This window comes from Leptonotus elevatus, chromosome 1 (genome assembly GCF_054856555.1).
Source record: "Leptonotus elevatus isolate MCC_2025b chromosome 1, RoL_Lele_1.0, whole genome shotgun sequence".
Classification (NCBI taxonomy): Eukaryota; Metazoa; Chordata; class Actinopteri; order Syngnathiformes; family Syngnathidae; genus Leptonotus; species Leptonotus elevatus.
The window spans coordinates 40,452,613-40,474,956 of NC_141239.1; the positions used below are offsets into that span (position 1 = coordinate 40,452,613).

General features: G+C 41.4%; 2 protein-coding genes across 2 annotated transcripts; one reads left to right on the forward strand and one right to left on the reverse strand.

Annotated features, from left to right (window-relative positions):
- Positions 1 to 5,549: 5,549 nt before the first annotated feature.
- On the reverse strand, positions 5,550 to 8,122 carry LOC147182170 (protein VCF1). Its single transcript, XM_086057779.1, has 3 exons — positions 7,558 to 8,122; positions 7,175 to 7,289; positions 5,550 to 6,303 (listed from the first exon to the last, which is right to left on the reverse strand). Exons 1-3 carry the CDS (start codon positions 7,572 to 7,574, stop codon positions 6,094 to 6,096), a joined length of 342 nt encoding a protein of 113 aa, XP_085913905.1. The 5' UTR covers positions 7,575 to 8,122; the 3' UTR covers positions 5,550 to 6,093.
- Positions 8,123 to 8,741: 619 nt separating this feature from the next.
- On the forward strand, positions 8,742 to 21,937 carry hid1a (HID1 domain containing a). Its single transcript, XM_086057765.1, has 19 exons — positions 8,742 to 8,943; positions 9,349 to 9,498; positions 10,413 to 10,583; positions 10,907 to 11,023; positions 14,596 to 14,702; positions 14,789 to 14,905; positions 16,528 to 16,735; positions 16,815 to 16,871; positions 16,945 to 17,085; positions 17,296 to 17,386; positions 17,817 to 17,968; positions 18,060 to 18,138; positions 18,209 to 18,373; positions 19,314 to 19,541; positions 19,641 to 19,777; positions 20,370 to 20,456; positions 20,556 to 20,647; positions 20,723 to 20,881; positions 20,991 to 21,937. The coding sequence occupies exons 1-19, from the start codon at positions 8,878 to 8,880 to the stop codon at positions 21,052 to 21,054; spliced, it is 2,388 nt and encodes a 795-aa protein (XP_085913891.1). The 5' UTR covers positions 8,742 to 8,877; the 3' UTR covers positions 21,055 to 21,937.
- The last annotated feature ends 407 nt before the right edge of the window (positions 21,938 to 22,344 follow it).

The following is a 22,344-nucleotide window of genomic DNA, read 5'->3' on the forward strand; positions in this document are numbered from 1 at the left end:
CGAAATCACGTCGGGGGTCACCAATTGTTAGAGGATAAGCTTTTTCCTCCGCGTGTTCGTTTTCTTTCTGGTAGTGAGAATGTTGGTTATCTGAATACAGGCTGGAGACGATGAACAGTTCCTTCAAAGCTTTTATTTCTACAGAATATTCCGGGCACAAATGAGTTACAGACAATGGCTGTAGCTTCTCACAAGTGCGAAGATTACAGAGGACTTACAACATTCTTATACTTTCTTGAATTGCGGTACCACACAGTTTCCAGTAAACAGTTCAACAAAGTTAACCGGACGTGCGATAACACTCAAGGACATTATCCAGCCACAGAACAAACATCATTTGAGGTATAGAGGAAGTTATACAGTCATGACTACACCTGGCAGAGATAGCGATATCACTCAAGGATATATATATCCGCAGAACAAAGCTCTACTGAGGAAATGAGGAAATTAAAACAGTTATGACTAAATCTGGGCAGAAGACACACTTCAGTTGCTGTGCGGTCGGTTGTACAGACAGACAAGGGAGTAAACCAAATATTGTTTTTTTTAATCGCATACCTAATAATGAAGACAAAAGACGTCGGTCGATGGATAGCAGCAATCAACAGAAAGGACTGGCAGTATTCACGGATTTGCAGCGATCATTTTTGGCGAGGTTAGTAGATAAATGTTCATGCATTTTACTAGTAAACGTACACTCTAATAATAGAGGTGTCGAATTACGTGTTTCAAATCACATTAAGGAGACAGATAGTTAGCATCCACTCCAACTGCATGTACACACAGCTTAGTTTTAAAATGTACCTTCTTCAAAACTATTAAGTGCATTTGACTGTTTAATAATGGGGGATTTCGTTTTTCACTCTGGAGTCATATTCATGAAATGACTGCATATCTTGCCAGTGCGATAGTCATTTGTTCCATGCTAGTAAACATAGTAACATAACATCATCACAGCGTTTCAATATAGACTATGTAAAAATAAGTTAGTTGGCATGATAAACAAGTTTTACCTTTGCATTACGAGGTATATTGTGAACGTAGCATCTCGTCCCAGAGACCGCCCGCGACAAGCGTTTAAATCAGCCCCGGTGTAAGGAGGAGAGACGGCATTGACTACATAATGATAGAGATCGTGCGCTGTGAATTCCGGCAAAGTCGGCGATTTGATTAACTTGGTAAAAACAGCATGCAACAGAAGGTGAAGGGCTGTTTTCAAAGGAGAACCAACTGAAGTAAATATCGCGCTATATGAGTCCCGACTAAATGTGCAACTTCGACTGACAGGCGACCTTCGTTTGAAGTAATAGATTCCATGGCTCGATGGGCAATAATAACTTTTAATTTGTAAAATAACAGTCGCTAAGTCACTAAGTCGCTCCGGGTCACGTCCACTTCCATTCAACAATCATTACCTTCCGCCGTCCGTCATAGGGCAGTCACGTGATCACGTGACGTCGGTGCAAATGGGCATAAGAAAGACAAAATAACAATTTGAGAATTTGAGAGTGGAGACAAAGGCTTGATTGTTCACAATGTTGATATACTTACCAATTTTTTAATTCAACGTTTTCACGGTTCTTAACAACATTGCTCTGTGGTGTGTCAAATTTACAACACATTTTAATTTCCACCCGAAGCTAGCAAAACATTCTATTCGCCATGCTAATCCATTACCAGGTGAGCCGGAAGACATAAATTGGACGATGCAATTGCAAAATGTGTGATGAGCAATAAGTTCACTTCATTCTCTGAACGTCATTGCAGAGGAGTAAAGTCGACATGAGTCTATCTATTAGACTTGTAATGGGAAGACGTAAACTTTGAAATCAACTTCCCTCCTGATTGTCATCCTGCGAAATACTTAAGCAACCTAACACACTGACCTCTCAATCCTTGTCCAACCAACGTGTCCCCCCTTCAACTTTCCCCTTCGCCAACCAGGATGGGGCAATAGGGCACGGCTGAAGTGCGCGCTGGGTCATTAATTCTTTGCATGGTGGGCGAGCCTTCCCGCCTGATACCGAGGCGGAAAAAAATGGCGGCGGGGAGGAGGCAAAGCAGATGTTTGGCTTGGCGTCGGAACCTCGCGGACGCCGAAGCCAACGGGCACCTCATGCCAGGCAACAGCTGCCCAAACATTCTGGCAAAGGCAGCTCGGATTTAGCTCGCTTCATTCTGCTTTCCATCCCGTTAGCCGTGACATTTTGGTTACATTGAAAACACAGAAGGCCCCGTGTGTCTGTGGAAACTTGAAAGGGAAGAGATGTTTCGCAGAGCTTTGGCATAGTTGCAGCATAAAAGTTGAAGGTGAACGCAGACGTTGATAAATAGAAAACACTTTTGTTGTTGTCACGTGGATGTTCTCGCCTTTGAGGAAAGATGAGTATCTGAGCCCAAAGGACATGGCCAAAAGGAAAGGAGACACGACTAACCAATGTATGAGTTTTTTTTGTTTCTGTTGGCCATAGTAAACATTTAACAATGTGTGCGCATACATAGACCCCAGAACAAGGACAGTTCTTTTAACGCTGTCTTGCCTCTCCACTCAACTAATTTGAATCATTCATCACCGCCCATCTTCGTATATCTGTGTGCCACCTTAATGTACGTGTGCTTTTACAGACCCATTAAAAAAAAAATTGACGTTCTTGGGAAAACGGATTCATTTCCATAATTCCATTCAAAAAGTTAAACTTTCATCCATTATAGATTCAGCGCCCACAATTTAAAGTATTCATTTGTTTATTTTTTTCATAATTTGGGCTTCCACGAACAAGGTTTCAAAAATTATAATACTGTTAACACGGTAAAGTCAGATTGGGAGTAAATCTCATACAAACAGCCTGAACACAGATTATTCTAAATTAGTTTACAGGAGGCAGAGTGTGCTGCCCTCTACTGAGCTTCTCATGCACTTTTTGCCCTGTTGAGCCCTGCTTTATTCTTTGGATGCAAAGGAGTGGATTCCGTTCTTTTTTTATTTTTAAATAAGGGTGTACATTTTAAATAAGGAGTATAACTATTACAAGATATTCAATTAAATTATGGGATTGGAGGTTGAATGTTACAAGGAGAACAAAATCATAAAATTTTGACAAAGAAATTTAAATTTCATGGGAAGTCACAAGTCACATTTTCAGCATTAATGTATTATTACTTAATGATACTGACTGAAGTTGTCATTTTTAGATGGGGAGGTGTAATATTATAAGAATAAATATGTAATTTTAATGAGGATTGTGAAAATACCTCAACCTGTCTCCATATACAAATAGGACTTAAAATTAAGTGTTACTTATTTCCTGATCATATTTGGACTATAAAATTAGGACTTTTATCTCTTAATATTATGAGTATTATTATCAATAAAATTACAACTTTTTCCCCTGACAGTAATAGGGCTTTGATTTGTAAATTGTCTTTATAATAATAAGATTATGACTTTATTTCTGTACATCCTTTTCTTTTTTTGCAAAACCGGTTTTATTTTGTGTAAAATTTGAGCTTTTTACCCCTCATGATCAATTACGAATTTCCCTCCCAAAATTATGACTTTTTATTTTATTTTATCAAATGAGGATTTCAAATATGATATACATTTTTATGAACAGTATTAGCATATTTTGTCCTAATATTTTGGCTTTAGCTTGCTAACTCCTACTATGACTTTATTTTCATAAAATTTCGACTTCTTACCTCTCCCAACATTACAAAATTGTATTTGTGTAATCCTAAACCTTCTCCTAATATTATGTATTCAAATTGTAAAATTTGTCATTTTCCCATTAATTATTGTATTTTTTTTATTAGGGCTTTTTCTCCTAATATTGCTCAAGCTGGGAGTTTGATTTAATATGTATTATTACAGTATGTAAATTTGTTTTCTGCTTCTAATGACATCCCAGCAATTAGTGCTGTTTATTTCCAAAGGTCCCGCGAAAGAGGCATTCCTCACAGAACAATAACAAGCACCGAAATGAATGCCTTATGTGACTGCGTGTAATAATAACGAGGCTGTCTCTAGTACAGTAACAGCGTCATGAATCAGAGAAATGCCTCATGCTGAATTATCATCGGCTCATTCGTCATCTCTAATTTGGCATCAATCACGGGCGGGCCGACTAATGGGGGACCAGTCGCGGCTATGGTGGTAACCATGGCGACATCAGTGACACTAATACGCGTGATCTGTTATTGTGCGTGTGAGACAAGGACGTGCGCACACAGGTCAGAGCTCATTAGGGAGGGTCTCAATGCATGGCCAGTCATTCATTAACAGACAGAATGTGAGCATCGAGACAGTTGCTGCTTAGAGTTATGATGTAGAAAGAAAAATTAAAGATAAGATAGTTAGGTCTAAAAATAGCAGGACATGGACACAATTCCGTTTCTTGTTTGTTCAGCGAGTTAAATGCATGCTCAATCGATTTATGTCAGGTGATCGAATTGGCATTTGCTGAATATGAGCAGCGAGAACACTTCAGAATTCATCCGGCTGAAGTCAGGAAACAATTCTGTTGGGAGTTTTTTCTTGTTATTTCATTTCAGATCCAAGTGGCGGCGTTTGAAGTCAAAAAGATGAGAATTGCGGTGATGCCCCAATAGAGATCCTGACGTCACGTGACTTTCTCTGAACACTCCCCCCTGCGGCACGAAAGTATTGGCGCAGAGTTAATGGGCTACAATGGCAAAAACTAGCATTTATCCATCAACTTTCCGCCCAAGAGCATTGACAGTCACTTTGATGAAAAGGACATGATATACATGCGCGAGGTGGAAAATGTTGGATTGCCGATGAAGTGTCAGTTTTTTTCTTCTTTTTAACTTGGCTCCACTGCTAACGTGGATTTACCTTCTATGTTGCCGGTGAGTGCTTTCAAATCTGACCACACAAAGGCTTTACAAGTTTGTACAATTCGGATTTATTTCCCCATTATGTGTGCTCAAAATATCATCGAAGTTAGCAGTTTCACACAAGTCTTTTTAGGTACGTTAGCAACTTAGCAGCTGCTAAATCGGCCGCAGCCATTTATACCATAAAAAGTTTATGGTGTTGGTCAGTTATTATATTCAACTGTGTAAAATCTATTAAACCGTAGCAGCACAAATTAACGAAACATATTATTTCCCCCCTACATTTGACATTTTGTTAGCACTGCTGATTTAGCCACCATGTACAAAGTGCAACAATGGCTAGCATTGGTTCCTTTTTTGGTAGCCTGGAGCATGCTCAATCCGTTTTTTTTGCCTCTTCTCGTTGTGGCAGCTGGTCCACAACAGCTGTCAATCATTATTAAAGAAGTGTGGAATTTGCCGTTTACTCAAAGTGGCAGATGCGTTTTCTATGCTGCCAAAATGGCTGTGCGAACGGCCATTTTGGAACGCGGGACGTCAACGTCAGGATCTCTATAGGGGCAACTTTTTCCCATACTTGCTCAGTTGCTTTAAGTCGTCTGGAAATCATCTTGGTGTTAAAGTATTAGATTTTTTTTTTTAGATGCTCTGGTGGTTGTAGAATAGATGATTGTTCAATTAATAAATAAATATAAAAAAACAAACAAAAAAAACTTTTTATTATGAATTGACTTAAAAGAACAGAGTCAACATCATGTTACGTTCATGTACAGAACTAAATACAAGAAGAAAAGAAGAGCGGGAAAAAACAGACAGGCTGAGCTTTCCCTGGCTTTTAGGATGAAGAGCGCACACGCCTGAATAAACAGGCACAACAACATTAGAGGCTGCGCTGAGTATTTTTACTTGTTTAGTAGTCGATCTCTTCATTAAACAGAAAGAAAAAGTTCAAATATGCCGCTAAGGAAGGTGCAACTTGGTACTTATTATTATGTAGAATCTGGAGATGAGTGTTTTGGCCCTAACTACAAGGGGGGAAAGGACAGAAAAGTTCACAACCATGATCTCCCTGAGACTTTACAACCACCCAAAAATCCTAAACCAGTCAAAGCGGCTGGTCCTAAACTTGTCATTTTGGGAGCTCCAAGTCCAATTTTAGCATTAGTTTGGTCCCACTTCTTAAATTATTGCTGACTCTTTTTCCTCCCTGATACCTGACCAGGAATGATAGCGAGGTCACAGCTGCGTCTCTCGTGTTTGGCAGCGGCTGTGCAGGCTCTGGAAGTGCGCCTCCCTCAGGATGCGGTTGATGTGCAGGTAGGAGGCGGGCGGTTCGCACAAGTCGCCGGAGCTGAGAGGGCTGCAGGGGCCCGCGGCGCAGCGGCTGCCGCTGCAGCTGCCGGACGCGTGCTCCGGACTGCTGAGGTTGCTGGAGCTGTTGGACCACTGAAACGACAGAGTATCCTCGTCAATCAAGTATTCTGAGCGGCGTCACACTCATTGACAGATTCAGACAGAAAGTGAGAGGGAGAAAGATATTTTTTTAAATTAAAAAAAAAAATGTTTCAATGGAAAGATGCGCAGAAAAAAACCCTGAATTTCGTTTGGACCCCACCTTTTTGATAGACGCCGCGGAGACGACCCATACTCCGTTCGCGAGACCGAGCAGGAACGGATAACAAAATACTGTGCCAAAGTAATTACCCCCAGAAAAAAACCCCGCCGGCATCGAGACTGACTCCGATAATGACGAGGGGGAACCTGCCATGTTTGATGGAGAAATTGCTGAGCTGTTCAATTCAGATAGAGAAGATGAGGACTTTGATAGATTTGTGGATGAAAACTGATCAAACAATAGCGTGAATACATTGTTAAATTGCTGAATCAAGTAGAGCCAAACTCACTGTTTTGCTCCTGTTGTGTTGCTCCCGCAACCTGTTTTAGCAAGCATGCACCCAATAACGCGATGCGCTTTATGTGGGTTACATTAAATATCGCCCAGCCCTATTTCACTATGCCAAACTGCTTTTTGTGAAGTTCGCTGCAAATATATAGGGCTAGTTTCTCAAGTGTCTGCTCACAAGTCTAGGCAAAAAAAAAGAATAATTGACAGAATGACAGTTTTAAAGTACTTAGTTGTAGTTATTTTTCAATCACCCAAAGCTCTTCCTTATATTCTAGCTACTTTGCCTTTCAGCTCAACCCATTTGTTTTCCTTTGTCAGTGTGTGCGTGTGCGCGAGAGAGCGAGAGAGAGAGAGCGAGAGCGAGTGTGTAGTCAAGCTTGAGTACAGAATCAATTATGAAGGGTACCTTACCTCTGAGTCCCAGGCATCCCGTCCCGGCTCGGGGGAGAGTGGGTGAGCTTGGTTCGGCCGTTTGGCTTGAGGTACCAGATGGCCACTCTCATCACCACCGCTGTGCTGCCTTTTCCTGTGTAAAAAAACAAACAATTCACAAATGAACACAACATTAAATGTAACAGTAAAGTGCATTATGATCAGCTTTACAGACGCCACGTCTATGTGTGTATCTTAGCAGGTAATGACGTTCATATTGAGTCTGCACTTTTTCTTATCACTTGCTTATCAATGCTAACACGAATAATGACCTCCAGGCTGCCATCACTGTCAGCTGGTCACGTTAACTCGTTAACTGGCGAGTTTCTATTAATTATTCTAGCACCAAACAAATCACTCACCTGTTTTCAGTCAACATGTGATGACCATAAATGCATCAATGTCGATGAATTCCTTTAAGATTCTCCCTCTATGTCCAAGAACCTCGCTAGCAGTTAGCTTGCATTTGCCAGCTATTTGCAAGCTTACCTAGCTGAGTGGCTAATTGGGTTTTAAGTGATGAAATTAGCCATTGCTACTAGAGAGAAAATAATACAATATAGATATGTGTGTATGCATGCAAATGTCGCAGCTACTTTACATCACCTAATGGTTAAATGGTGTACAGTATCTATTACAAGATGTACAAGTCAAGCCCTCTTTCTTGTTCGTCATACACAAGCTAATAACGTTAGCCTTTAGTTCGCTGATAAGCTCAAAGTAGACACCTAATGTTCATATTTTAAAAAACGATTTAAACGTCTTTCCTGTCTGTGTTTAAATCCCCACATATCTGATAAAGTACTACTATCAAAAAGCTTTTCGTGTTTAGAAGTTTTAAAACCCAACAGCTAACACGTCGTTAGCAGCCGCCAGCCGCTGCGCTTGTGTTTACATGCTACTACGCCTGCGCGGAGACCTTCACGGACGCATTTAAGAGATGTTGGAAAAATCTAAACTCCGTTTGGTGTCCTGCATTTTGTGTTCTTATATAGATTTATAATAGCAAACAAAAAAAAATCATTGTAATAGTGATTGAAAATAGTTAAACATTTTGTTTTAGCTTTCAAAAAGCATTTCATACCATAATTGATTTCTGATGATTACCGTGACGGATTTAGTACATCGTCAGAATAACTTGAAGGCAACATTAAGTACAGCATAGGAGTGCGCGAGCCCAGCAGCAACCAGTTAATTAAATAAATTTTATACCACTTATTCTTGAGCATTTATATTAATTTTAAGATATAAAAGACGCGGTTTAACATTGAGTTTATGCTTATTGGAGGGGTGAGGGAATAAAAGGCATCCAAAGATGTCGCTGTTTACAAAGGCATCCGCGTTATACGCAGCCGTCGCTGTTCTACTCATTTTGTTAATTACATTTAAACAAATCCTCATCATGCGTTTTGAACCACACTAAGTCAATAATAACAATAATAATAATAAACGGTCGTAATATTGATAACAAATGAGTGAAAATCTCTAAAACAAAAAAAAAGTGTTGACATAAATTAAAACCCGGAAGTGACCAACCAATGACGTGAAAACACAGCAAAACAGAACACCGCCCCCTTTTCCTATGAGTCAAGGGAAAGCACGGAGGGGAGATTAACAAGAAACCTCAGCGGCATCGGCGCCACTCTTATTATTGTCATTAATTTAAAAATAGATAATCGACAATGGGCAGTACCGACTCAAAACTGAACTTCAGGAAAGCAGTGATTCAGCTGACAACCAAAACGCAGGTTAGACGCTATTTTTGCAAATGTAAGCGACGAGCGCATAATAATCAGACAACGCGTTCGCAACACACTGTCCCTTGTTGCATTTAACCATGTAAAATAAATCCTTTGGCGTTTCCCGATTGAAAGACCGCATTCACCGAAATGAAAATGCGTCACGTTACCAGCATGGCGATAATGTCATATATGGTCATGCAAAATGTTTTAACAAAATGATGGCCTGGTTAAATCAAAGCTGCATGGTGTTGACATGGATGCGGCAGGTGCACGGTGTTTACATTGTCGTCATCACTCACTGGACAGGCTACACAATAGATACGCAGTGATGCCTACAATGTACTGCCATCAGTGCCATGCCACATCAGTGTCTACATTTCTGTTTATTTAACATTTCCTAATGTTTTGCAGCCAGTAGAAGCCACAGATGATGCCTTCTGGGACCAGTTCTGGACGGACAGCACCACCACAGTCCAAGATGTCTTTGCACTGGTTCCAGCTGCAGAGATCAGGGCTCTAAGAGAGGAGTCCCCTTCCAATTTAGCCACCCTGTGCTATAAGGTAAACACAACATGCAGATTGTTGGCTTTGCTGGACTTTTTGGAAAGTGCGTCACGGTCCAATGCTTCCGAACAATGTTACGCTCTCAGATGTGGAAAGAAGTGAGTCACTTCCCTTCTCCTGCTTTCTTTTCCACTTCCTGGCTCCTGCCTGTGGCCGCTACAAAGAATTGATCGATAATACAATACAACCTACTTGCTCATGATGTGTACAGCGAGTAACAGGATCTAAAAGTGGTACAAACCAAGAATGCAACACAATAACAATGAAAAAAAATCTCTCTGGTCTGTTGAAATAAAAGATGACGCCACCTGGTGTGATTGTAAAATATATAGTGTGTTTTTAAAGCATCTTTAATTCTTTACCCTAAACTTCAGCTTTACAGATGCCACATCTATTGTGTGCATCTCGGCAAGAAAGGGAAGTAATTGTAGTTGTTGTAGTTTTTATTTTGTCTTCAGTGGAGAAAAAAAAGAGGCAATTTTGGTATGGCATTCATTAAATCATCGGGGCATGGCGTCAAATAGATGAGGAAGGGTAGAAGTTGGCGGAATTGTACCTTCTCGTTACCAGGAAAGTTTACTTAACCAAACTCAGCGATTACCAGGCATTTTAATGGTAAGTCATTTATATAATAAATATTACATTTGTAAAACTGTATGGTACTAAAAATACATTAAAATCAAATAATGACGGTAGAATATAAATTATCATTCAATAAAAATACATTTAAAATGTGTTAAAATGCTCCACCTCAAACTTTGACAGTTTAGTAAGTACTGTATATACATATACAAGATGGAACACTTTGAACTGGAGAAAAGGTTTAGTATTCCATGAAGTGCAGCGGAAATAAATAAGAGATGTTCCCGCAAGAATCACGCATTCCATGTATGTTTTGTGGCACTGGTCAGGCTGTGGAGAAACTGGTGCAGGGCGCCGACTCGGGCTGCCCCAGCGAGAGGGAGAAGCAGGTGGTCCTGAACTGCATTCGTATCCTGACCCGCATCCTCCCCTACATCTTTGAGGACCAGGACTGGAGAGGTTTCTTCTGGTCCACCGTGCCCGGTGCCGGCCGGGCCGGGGTGAGTGGAAAAAAACACAAGTTGTCGTGTGAGGATACGCTTCCCTTGCTTCACTCCGATGATGACATGGAATGAACGGTGAACGATGTTTCCTCATTCCAGATGTGGGAGTGATGATATTGTCACTTTTCGTGATGTTTCTTTATTTTGACAGTGTAAAGCCCGCCACACACTTTTGTTACATGGTGACTATCAGCAGTTTTTTTTCTTCAATATTTTTAAATAATAATACAAAACTGTTCATTTGTATGTTTTTATGTGTGTCAACTGTATGTAGATTCTCTCTGGAAAGTTTGAAAATGACTAGGTTTTTTTTTTTGTAGGCAGAGGAGCTGGACGACGATGAAGGCGCTCGCCCGCTGGCCGAGTCGCTCCTCCTGGCCATCGCCGACTTGCTCTTTTGTCCCGACTTCACCGTGCACAGCCACAGAAGAGGCCCCGTAAGTCCTCTGTTGCTACTCGCTTCTGATGAACAGTGAACACGGATCGGATTTTACTGGGTGTATTTTTATTTTGTCCTCAACGTTTCCTCCTTCCTGCCGCAAATCTACCCCACTTAACCTGTTGCCCGAGTTGGTTTGAAAAATAAAAACAGAGCGTGGTGACCCTGTCAATCATAACAGGAAAAGCGCTTTGTAGCTAATGGGCCTAAAGGAATGTTGCAGGTCTGACTCGATGTGTTTTGGCTCTGATTCATGTGCAATTAGTCATCATTTCGCCGAGTGTGATCGTCTTGGTGGAAAATGATTGCTTAACTGACGCTAAGATCAGCGCCTGCAGGTCACACTTTGATTGGCTAGATAGAAGGTTTGAATTCAAAATTGGTACTTTTATGCTAATTAAGATTAGTGATAGACAGATATGTTTTATTCAGGGCTGATACCGATTATTAAGCCAAGGAGGCTAGATAACCGATATTTCAAGTCGATATTCATTTGCAGTAAAAGAGAAAATATTCGTGTCGAAATTGGAAGAAAAAAAAAACTTGAAACCTGAAATGCCATTAATCATGTTTGTTAAAACAGTTTTTAAATTTTTCAACACTTTGAATGTTTTTCTTTTAATTTTAAATATACAGTGCTGCTCAAAAGTTTGTGAACCCTGCAGGCATGGTCAGATTTTTTATATAAAATATTTAAAAAAACCTTTTAACATTTTTAGTCATACCCCAATCTACAATGCTGACATTGAAAATAATTGACATTTTATATAAAATATAAAATAATGGACTTGAACAAAAATAATAATAATAATGTCATTCATTCTTGAACAAAAGTTGTTGATTTAAGAAAAACTCGGATTTCATGGGTGCAAAAGTATGTGAACCTCTCACTTAATCAGACATTACAACTCCTTTTGCGATGAGAACTTCATCCAAACACTTTCTTTAGTGATTTATCAGTCTTTCACATCTACTTTGGGGGGATTTTTGTCACTCTTCCTTGCAAAATGCAGCCAGTTGAGAGAGGTTGGATGGGCATCTAGCATAAACTGCCCGCTTCAGCTCCCCCCACAGTATTTTTTGAAAGAGTTCTTCAGACATTCCGTGGTTGTATTGCTGGAATGCTTTGGATTATTGTCACGTTGCACGATCCATCGTCTATCAGGATGTAACTTCACAAAGGACGGCTTCAGGTTATGTTCCAGGATTTCACAATATTCCTCTGAATTCATGATTCCCTGGATTATGTGGAGTTGTCCAGGTCCTGAGGATGAAAAGCCAGCCCAGAATTTAACATTCTCACCCCCATGCTTCACTGTAGGGTGAAGGTTCTTTTGCTGGTGTGCAGTGTTGACTTTTCACCAAACAGACGGGACTTCCAAAAAGCTTCAGGTTTGTCCAGGTACTCTCTGGCAAAGTTGAGATGGGCAGCTTTGATCTTTTTTGTGAGCACAGGCTTCTACCTAGCAAGCCTTCCACGAAAGCCTTTCAGTGTTCTCTAGTTGCAGATGATCTGCTTCACAGTGGAATGATGAAGCTCAATTTTTTTAGATGACTTTATAGCTTTCCCCAGACAGATGTGCTGTCACTACCCACTTCCTGAGGTCCCCTGAGATTTGTCTTCCTCTCAGCATGGCTGACCTGTATGGGTTCACCCGGGTGAGACTAAAGTGATGTGGTTTTGTCTCTGTTTCAGTCAGTGATGCACAATTTCTTTGCTAAATCTCTCATCTCATTGGTCCATTTCAGTGGTTAGTTTAGCTACCAATTTGTCCTACCTGATCCTACTTGACAGCTTGTTTGCAAGCAATGCAGCTCAGGGTTCACTTACTTTTGCACTTACATGAATTGACCAAAAACTGTTTTTAATTTAGTCCTGACTACACAATTATATTTTTTTTTTAAAGAACAATGCATTGAAATGCTAAACCTACACCTGTTATTTCATATAAAATGTAATGGTTCAGATTGAACAACAAAATCAGGTTGAAACAATTGGAAAGTCCAAATTGCTCAAGAGCATATATATATATGTATATGGAATAGACAGCTTTGTTTAAAAATGATCACATTTGCAGGGAGGTTCCCGGGTCATCACCATGCGTTAAACTAAAATTAAAAACTAAGCAAGTAAAAGGCTTCCTAAAGTTTTCTACAGTCGCAATTTTTTTCAAAAAAAAGTAGAAATTTAAATAAATACATAAATGAAAAGTTCTCTTGTATCTCATTGAGCAACAAATGTGTGCGAATTTAGCTAATTATGAGTTTTCGTCAAGGTTCGTAATAGGGTTCAAAAGATCTTCGCAGACAGTGAAAAATTGTCTGAACATGTTAAAAATGTATTTGCAACAACCAACAACTGTCCGTGGAAATCTTACAAATCCTGATGAAAAGCCAAAATTCGCAAGCATTTACCGCTCAGTAAAATGCCAGCTTTAATGGCCTTCATATTCGTAAAAAGGCCGATGCCGATATTTGTCGCACCGATAATCGGCCTAGACGATAATCAGTCTATCTCTAATTAAGATAATATCACAATATTGTCACAATGCCACCAAATATCTATCCATCCATCCATCCATTTTCATAACCGCTTGTCCTCACAAGGGTCGCGGGGAGCGCTGGAGCCTATCCCAGCTGCCTTCGGGCAGTAGGCGGGGTATACCCTGAACTGGTTGCCAGCCAATCGCAGGGCACCAAATATATATATTTTAAATTTTAAAGTTACCACAGGGTTTTTCCTGGCTCAAAATGAGGCAGAGGTGGTATCATCCTGACTATGATGGGTGACACTGACTACCGATACCAGGTGTCGGTGCCAATACCAGTCTTATTTGAAGGTATCGGTACTCGCGGCGGTGACCTATACCATTATCGGCTGCCCTCCGGCAGCCATTTTACAATCAGGTACTAGAAATGAGAAATTATATGAATACAAAGTAGCCATTATTTTTTGCCATTTTTTAACTACAATCATTTGAAATTCATCCACTAGTACATATTAAATTGTAAATATAGTTCAGCGTTATGGTAAAACATTTATGTTTATTGTCTATACTGTGTTTTTATGACTTTGGCGATGGCTGGAGTTCGCCCCCTCTGCCTCACAACCAGGAAATGGGCGTGCGCAACGGTTGATCCATGAACTGTTTCCTCTTCGGTACATTTAAGTTAAAAAAGAAAAAGAAAAAAGAAAGCTGTTTCTTTTTCGGTTGTTGCTATAGGTCTTTCCGGTGAACTGTTATAGTGCCTCCATAATGGCACAACACTGCAACTGCAGTTAAAATGCGTTGCTGTCGAGCTCAATCAACATAGCTGGAGTGCTGTGTTGAGCGATATCAGTGGCTCAGGCTGGAGGTTGCGATCGAATTAGGTGGAGATGGCCTGAATTTTGTACACAGGAAATACCTTGTAACAGTAAATAAATTAATAATGCCCACTCAAAAGTAATTTGTATTTTTATTTTTATTTTTCTCGAGTGAGTATACTGGAAACACTAATCCATTCCATTCAATCCATTATCCAATTATAATTTTGGCTGATACAATTTGATGTGAATGTGTGTTGCAGGACTCAGTGGAGAGCATGCACTCCATAGACAGCTGCGAATACATCTGGGAAGCGGGAGTGGGCTTCGCGCAGTCCCCTCCTCTCAACTACATCCATGATTTGAATCGGTGAGTCCGACTTCTCCTTGTGCTTCTTTCATCTTGTCGGACTCACTTTTGACTTATTCATGTTGGTTGGATTTGATGGCGGCCAGCACGGAGCTGCTGAGGTTGTTGCTCACCTGCTTCTCCGAGGTCATGTACCTGCCAGCCTCGACGGACAACCACATCCTCAACCCTTGGGTGACCTTCTTCTGCTCCACCGAGAATCGGTGAGCCGACAGGTGCTATGTGTGTGTTCTCATCCCTATATGCAAGTGGTGGGCCAAACATTGGGTACTTAGGCCTTACGCAACCTAATCCACATACTATCATGTTGCAGATGTAGAAACCAAGAGTACACAAAACCACCATCTACCAGCTGTGCCATCAACAGTACATCATCTGAAGCTATATGCAATACATTCAATATATGGCTAACATGACAATCATGAAGAAAAAAAAAGTATAGCACATTCTACTAACCAGAGGGCAGATTTGCATTGACGCACGAAATGATGATGTGCTAACTGTTAATTTTTTTTACAATTACATTATTACTGGTTGTTTATAAAGTACTATACAAAGCTGTTTTGTTCGTTTTTTTTACAAAAACTATTGTTAAGGGTTCTTGTAGGGTTCCACTATATGGTGTACAGACTAAGCTGCAAAAAGTGAAATCCGTGAGCATTTGCCCATGCAAGGGTTGTAACTGCCAAGAATAGCTCTAAGATAGCGGCAAAAGACTTTTGTCTATTAGACAAGCTTATGGCCTGACGAAATGAAACTCCTCGCCGAACTTCAACTTGCTTTCTTGGAATGTGAGTGGTTGAGGGATGGTGGACCCAAATGCAGGGAAACAGGAATCAAGTGCAATGTGTGGAACTTTAATTTACCATTGGGAAAAAGGTGAGCAGATAAACATGACTGGACAGGACGTGACTGGTCACCGTGACTGGACAATATGTGAGTAGACTGGTCACCTTGACAGGACGTGACTGGTCTGGTCGCCATGACTGGACAGGACGTGAATAGACTGATCACCATGACTGGATTGGAGAGTGACGTGACAGAACCTGATTTGACTGGGCTATGGCTTCTTGAATGTGACGAGGACGACTTGGCTAGGTGTGACGAGGACGGCTTGGCTAGCTGTGACAAAGACGACTTGGCCAGCTGTGACGAGGACGACTTGGCCACCTGTGGCGAGGATGACTTGGTTAGCTGTGACGAGGACGACTTAGTTAGCTGTGACAAAGACGACTTGGTTAGCTGTGGCGAGGACGACTTGGCCAGCTGTGACGAGGACGACTTGGTTAGGACGACTTGGCTAGCTGTGATGAGGACGACTTGGCCAGCTGTGACTAGGACGACTTGGCTAGCTGTGGTGAGGACGACTTGGTTAGGATGACTTGGCTGTGGTGATGACGACTTGGCTGTGACTAAGACTATACACACGAACTTCCACACATAACATAGGAAATGCACCCACACCGAGTATACAAACTCAACAGACTAATTACACTAACACTAATGAGACATGTCAATACCTGGAGAAGGGATGACCAGAAACCCAAGACAAAAAACACCAATCACAGACAAAAACAACAAGAACGCCCACAACAAACAAAAATCCAACCCCCACAGAACCGAAACACAATAGATTAGTACACATACATACAGGAAGTCATGCAGCCAATATAAATATGATGAAATTAAAAGATTAGACTGTTGGGAAATAAATATTCGAATTAAGGTTGTATAGGTCAGTGCTTCTGATAAGAGTTTCACAAGAAGTCAAACCACAGCCACAGCATCTAAACAATCCAATCATTTTACACTGTTTTCCTTGCAGTCATGCTTTGCCGCTGTTCACTTCGCTGCTCAACGTGATAAGCGCTTACGACCCGGTGGGCTACGGCATCCCGTACAACCACCTGCTGTTCTCCGACTACCGTGAGCAGCTGGTGGAGCAGGCCGTCCAGATCCTCATTGTGACCCTGGAGCACGACGGAGGGCCTTCCCACTGCCCGTCGTCTGCATCCAGCGTGGAGGAACACGAGGTTTGCCAACAAACACAACCGCCAATCGTTTATGGGTGTCGATGATTCACTTGAATAATTATTCCCTCCCTCTGCGCAGTCCACTGGCCCCGAAAACCTGTTTGTGAATTATTTGTCGAGGGTTCACAGAGAGGAGGTATGACCCAGACAACATCGCTGAGGTTACACGAGGATCTTGTGCCTGAAGGTTTTGTTTGTGCTCCATTCAGGATTTTGACTTTGTGCTGAAAGGCTTGGCTCGTCTCCTCACTAACCCTTTGACTCAAACGTACCTGCCGAATTCCACCAAAAAGATCCAGTTCCACCAGGAGCTCCTGGTGCTCTTCTGGAAGCTCTGTGACTTCAATAAGGTAGGGGAGCGCTCACTCTTGCCTTCACAATAATAGCTTTTGGAAAAGTTCAAGTGAAGATCAATATGTTTATAATAGCTTGATTTCCATTCATGCAAATGTATGGCAACACTTTACTTTGTAGTATGAATCAAAGCGTGAAGAGAAACATAACATTCCAGGTGATCTGAGCAAAATTAAAAGTCAGCCCATTTTGTGTTCCCATACCAGAAATTCCTCTTTTTCGTCCTGAAGAGTAGCGACGTACTGGATATTTTGGTTCCCATCCTCTACTACCTTAACGATGCCAGAGCCGACCAGTGTAAGTCTTCTCGTGCATTTTTTAAATCTGAACAACCCCCCCCCCCCCTTATCTATACCCAGCTCATTGATTTTTACCCAACAAGGGCTAAAAACTACCCACACAGATTATTTAAAGCTACCAAGAAGTTGTTACCAGGTTAATCAGTATATAGTAACTTGTGATTTAAAAAAAAAAAAGGGGGGGAAATTCATTTTCATCCTGACTAGGATTTGAACCAAAATGGCGACCAGCTTCAGTTCTTCAGTCCGCCCAAATCCAATCTTCAACCCAATCTGATGGGTCAAAAGAATTAACCCTGCATAAAAGAAACCCAATGTGCTAAAAATCCACAGCTCCTCGACGAGTGGGTTAGAAAAATCAAACAACCCTGCATTTCCAACTTATCTTCTAAAAGTAACATGTTTTTTTGTTTTGAATGTGTGTGCAGCCCGCGTGGGCCTGATGCACATCGGGGTGTTCATCCTGCTGCTGCTGAGCGGCGAGAGGAACTTCGGCGTGCGCCTCAACAAGCCCTACACCCTCCATGTGCCCATGGACATCCCGGTGTTCACGGGCACTCACGCCGACCTGCTGATCATGGTGAGAGGCCCGACGGCGTCGTCACGGAGACCAGGCGATCCTTTCCCCCCTGAGAGCCAACCAGCTGTCGCTCTGTTTGCTTACTTTGCAGGTCTTCCATAAGATTATCACCACGGGCCACCAGCGTTTACAGCCTCTCTTCGACTGCCTGCTCACCATTGTTGTGAATGGTGAGTCATTTGCCTCATTGTTAAGGATTTAAAAACAAGTAGTTCACTAAGAAGCATATTTTCTTCTCAGTGTCGCCGTATTTGAAAAGTTTGTCCATGGTGGCGGCCAATAAGCTGCTCCACCTGCTGGAGGCCTTCTCCACTAGCTGGTTCCTGTTCTCCGCCGCTCAGAACCACCATCTTGCCTTTTTCCTCCTGGAGGCGTTCAACAACATCATTCAGTATCAGTTTGATGGTAAGGGGACCCTCAGAAAACGGAAAGGAGATGGGTGCCCTGTCGGACGGAAACATTTTATGTCCAAATATGGTTAATTGAATATTTTTTCACAAATCAATACTGTTAGTCTGTCTCCACGTCATCTGTCACTCTGGCAACTGTTTGTGTTCAACCCCACCTCCTCCCTCACTCTGCAGGAGCCTTGCTGCATAATGTCGTCTCAAGACTGAAAGTGTGACTGTTTGAGACAATAACAAGTGAAAATTGTTTGGTCAAGTACATTCGCTAATAATAGGAACTGGTCAGCCATGAAGTTAAGCTTGCATGCAAATTATTATCCATTGATTAAACTGCTTGGTCAGGTCATTGTTTTAGTTTTAACTTATTTATTTTTTATTTTTTATTGAATCGCTCATGGCTTGGACCTGTAGAAGTGTTTGGGGTAGATGATGTAACAGTTGTTTGCTTTTGTGAAGTTTTAACAGCTTTTTTGGGGGGAGGATGGGGGCGTGTGCAAACAACGTGCTATTATAATCAATGACATCTTAAGCAACATTTTTTAAACATACTAAATTAGCAGTTGAAGATGAATGTTGGCTGTTGTTTTGTTGAACGGTATACGATATGCAGTTTAATGTATTATAAACTTAAACAATGTAGTGTTTTGTAACGTTTAAAAATCTTTGTAAAATTGTGATCTTAACATTCAAATGTATTTACAAAACCAAGTGCAAAAATCTTAATATTCAACTTTGACATTTGCATAAAAAATACTGGTGTTCTGTGTATTTTTATTTTTTATTGTCACTTTTGACGTGAACCATGTTTATTTTTAGAATTTGAATATGTAGCAATTTAAGGCTATCAACAAAAATACCAATGAAACATACTAAACCAGTTTCCTCTGAGTAAAGAGCACGCTCCATTTTGCTTTCATTGCTTTGATTATCCTCCCCAGGGAACTGTAACCTGGTGTACGCCATCATCCGCAAGCGTAACCTCTTCCACCAGCTGGCTAACCTTCCGTCGGACCCGGCCACCATCCACAAGGCGCTGCAGAGGAGGAGGAAGTCGCCCGACGTCATCTCCCGCACCAGCTCACAGGAGACCGTCTCCATGGAGGGTTCCCGCCCCGCCGTGCCCGCGGAACCCGGCACCCTGAAGGCCAGCCTCGTTGCCATACCTGGTCAGTCAACCTACTTTCATTATCAAACAAGAAGTCAAAAAAAAAAAAAAGCTATTTTAGTTTGAGTTTTTTTGTTAAAAATAACCTTGTTCTGTACAGGCATTGACAAACTGACTGAGAAGTCTCAGGTGTCCGAGGATGGTACCATGGTGTCCATCCCCAAGATGGAGCACTCAGAGAAAATTGCAGCCAGCAGGATCAGCGACACTGAATCCAACACGGGCAAAGACAATGAAGTCAGTGTGCATTTGTTGTTAAATGGGAAGTCAACACCCCCCAAAAAAATCTGGGCAATAATATGGCATTCTGGTTAATATTGTGTTAGTGGAATATGAGTTAAGCAGCAAAATCCAGCCGTTTTTATCCATCTCAGGGCAGCCATTTTGCCACTTGCTGTCGACTGAAGATGACATCAATGTTGCTCAGGTCTCAGGTAACAACCAATCACAGCGCAGCTTCAGAAAAAAGGTGAGCTGTGATTGGTCATTGCTGGGCCCTGAGCAACTGTGATGTCATTTTCAGTTGACAGCAAGTGGCAAGATGGCCGCCTCCTGAGATGGATAAAAAACGGCTGGATTTTGCTTCATAACTCATTCCACAAATGTAATATTAATCAGAATGTCATGTTTACACTAGTGAGGTCACATAGAACATATTATTGTATGTCTATTTAAGGTTGACTTCCACTTTAAGAAAAGTGGGAAGGGCTAGATGAGCATTAGCGTCTTAGCTGCGGTCGCTGCTTTGTGGGCAACAATCCAAGTAGGATTGGGCACTTTGCTGTGGAGCTGAAGGAAAATTGTTCGTGTAACTTTTCGTTCCTCACAGGATGTTTTCTACACCGAGGCAGAAATGGAGAGAAGACGCTTGTCAAGTGCTTCTCCAGCATCACTGTGGACTCCCACACCAGACTGGGTCAGCAGATTTCTCTCTTTTTCACTGCAGCACAGGAAAAATTCTAACCTACCTAAAAACAAGCATTTAACTCCGGTTTCCCGTCTTGGATCTTCGCAGGTCCTGTCCTGGAAGTGTAAGCTCCCCTTGCAGACCATCATGCGTCTGCTGCAGGTGTTGGTTCCACAGGTGGAGAAGATCTGCATCGACAAGTACGCACGTGTTGCATCAAACGCCTTTGCATGTCTTTACATTGACGATAAACGTTGCCATTGATGTCCCGGCAGGGGTCTGACAGATGAATCGGAGATCCTCAAGTTCCTCCAGCACGGCACGCTAGTTGGCCTGCTGCCCGTCCCTCACCCCATCCTCATCCGGAAGTACCAGGCCAATGCTGGCACGGCCATGTGGTTTCGCACCTACATGTGGGGTGTGGTCTACTTGCGGTGAGTACTGGAATGTATCCCCCACTATAAACACGGGTCTACTGTATTGTGATTTTAATAAGCGGATTAATTGTAATTGTGTTATATTTTGTTTCCCTCCACTCTCCAGCAACGTGGACCCTCCCATCTGGTACGACACGGATGTGCGCCTCTTCGAGATTCAGAAGATGTAGGAGTGCTTCAAGCTGACCGCATTGAACCTGCCTCATAATCATCACGACGCATGCCAAGCGATCGTTTTGTATCCGTTATCAATATTGTCCATAGGCAACTCGTTATATGTTGTCGTGACCTTTCTTTGCAGCTGGTTTTAGTTTTAGCCGAAAAATATCAGGTCAAGTTGGACACATGAGTCGACGTCGTCATAGCAACGCCAGTTTTGTTGGTGTTTTTTGCCACTGCATCATGGGTGCATTGGTCTCCAATAAGCGAAGTGCGGATCTCGACTGCACGGTGCATTGTGGGTAGGCTAAACTACCATACGGTCATTGAAAATGATTTGGATCTAATGGAATGAGCTCTGATTTCTAACATTTCAACCACTGGAAAGTTGCTGTTTTTTATTTAATGTATTTTAAACATGCATAGCATGTGGTTTACTGACTTCGGGGGTTGACTTGTAAGCAGTACAGTTACGCAAAGACTGTCACCGCTCTAATCTAATGGTAGCCTCGCTTTTTTTTTTTTTTCCACGCATGCACTTCGCTTATTTGGGGATGCATTTTAGTTAATAAGCTAGTATGCTTGTTTGACACCTCGTGAATTTCTGGCCATGCCAATTGCCACAAAACCCAAGTCTCACACGTTATGCTCTTGCGGCTCACCTGTGTAAACATTTTAATCTTCTTGACATGCTTTAAAGTCAACTTGAACCTTTTTTTTAATGTAACAGTACAAACGAGACTGGATTGTGGTGTTTCTAACGTTGCTTGTTTGAAACAATGTACCTTAAATTATTCTGAATATACAGTATATATATCGCTATGTGAAATGTGTTCTGAATACTAAATGCAGTAACTAAATATTTTGAGAGACACATAAACATCTGAAGTCAAATTGGCTGTTTTACTTTTTGACCAGAAGATGACACTGTTTTCCTCCCTAAAGGCGCAAGGCCACATTTGTTTTTAGTTTGGCTGTGTTCAACCTGCTTAACTCTTTCACTGCTAGCTTTTTAAAGCAGTTCCCCATATTGCCAATTATTCTATATATAGCATTTGGAATGATATTAAGACCCATAGAATGTTCTGTAGCAATATATACATCTAACCTACTCCATCCTTCAAAAAAGTAAATTTACAAGGGGGAAAAGTTTCTATTTTTTTCCTCATTTTTTTTTTTGTAAATAGATAGGTAGTAGAAAATTGGAAATGTGGATAAATTAACTTTTTGTAGAAATGTGATGCCAATGTATTTTTTGTGACACCAATATATAAATCAAAAACAAGCCTGAAAAAAAAAAA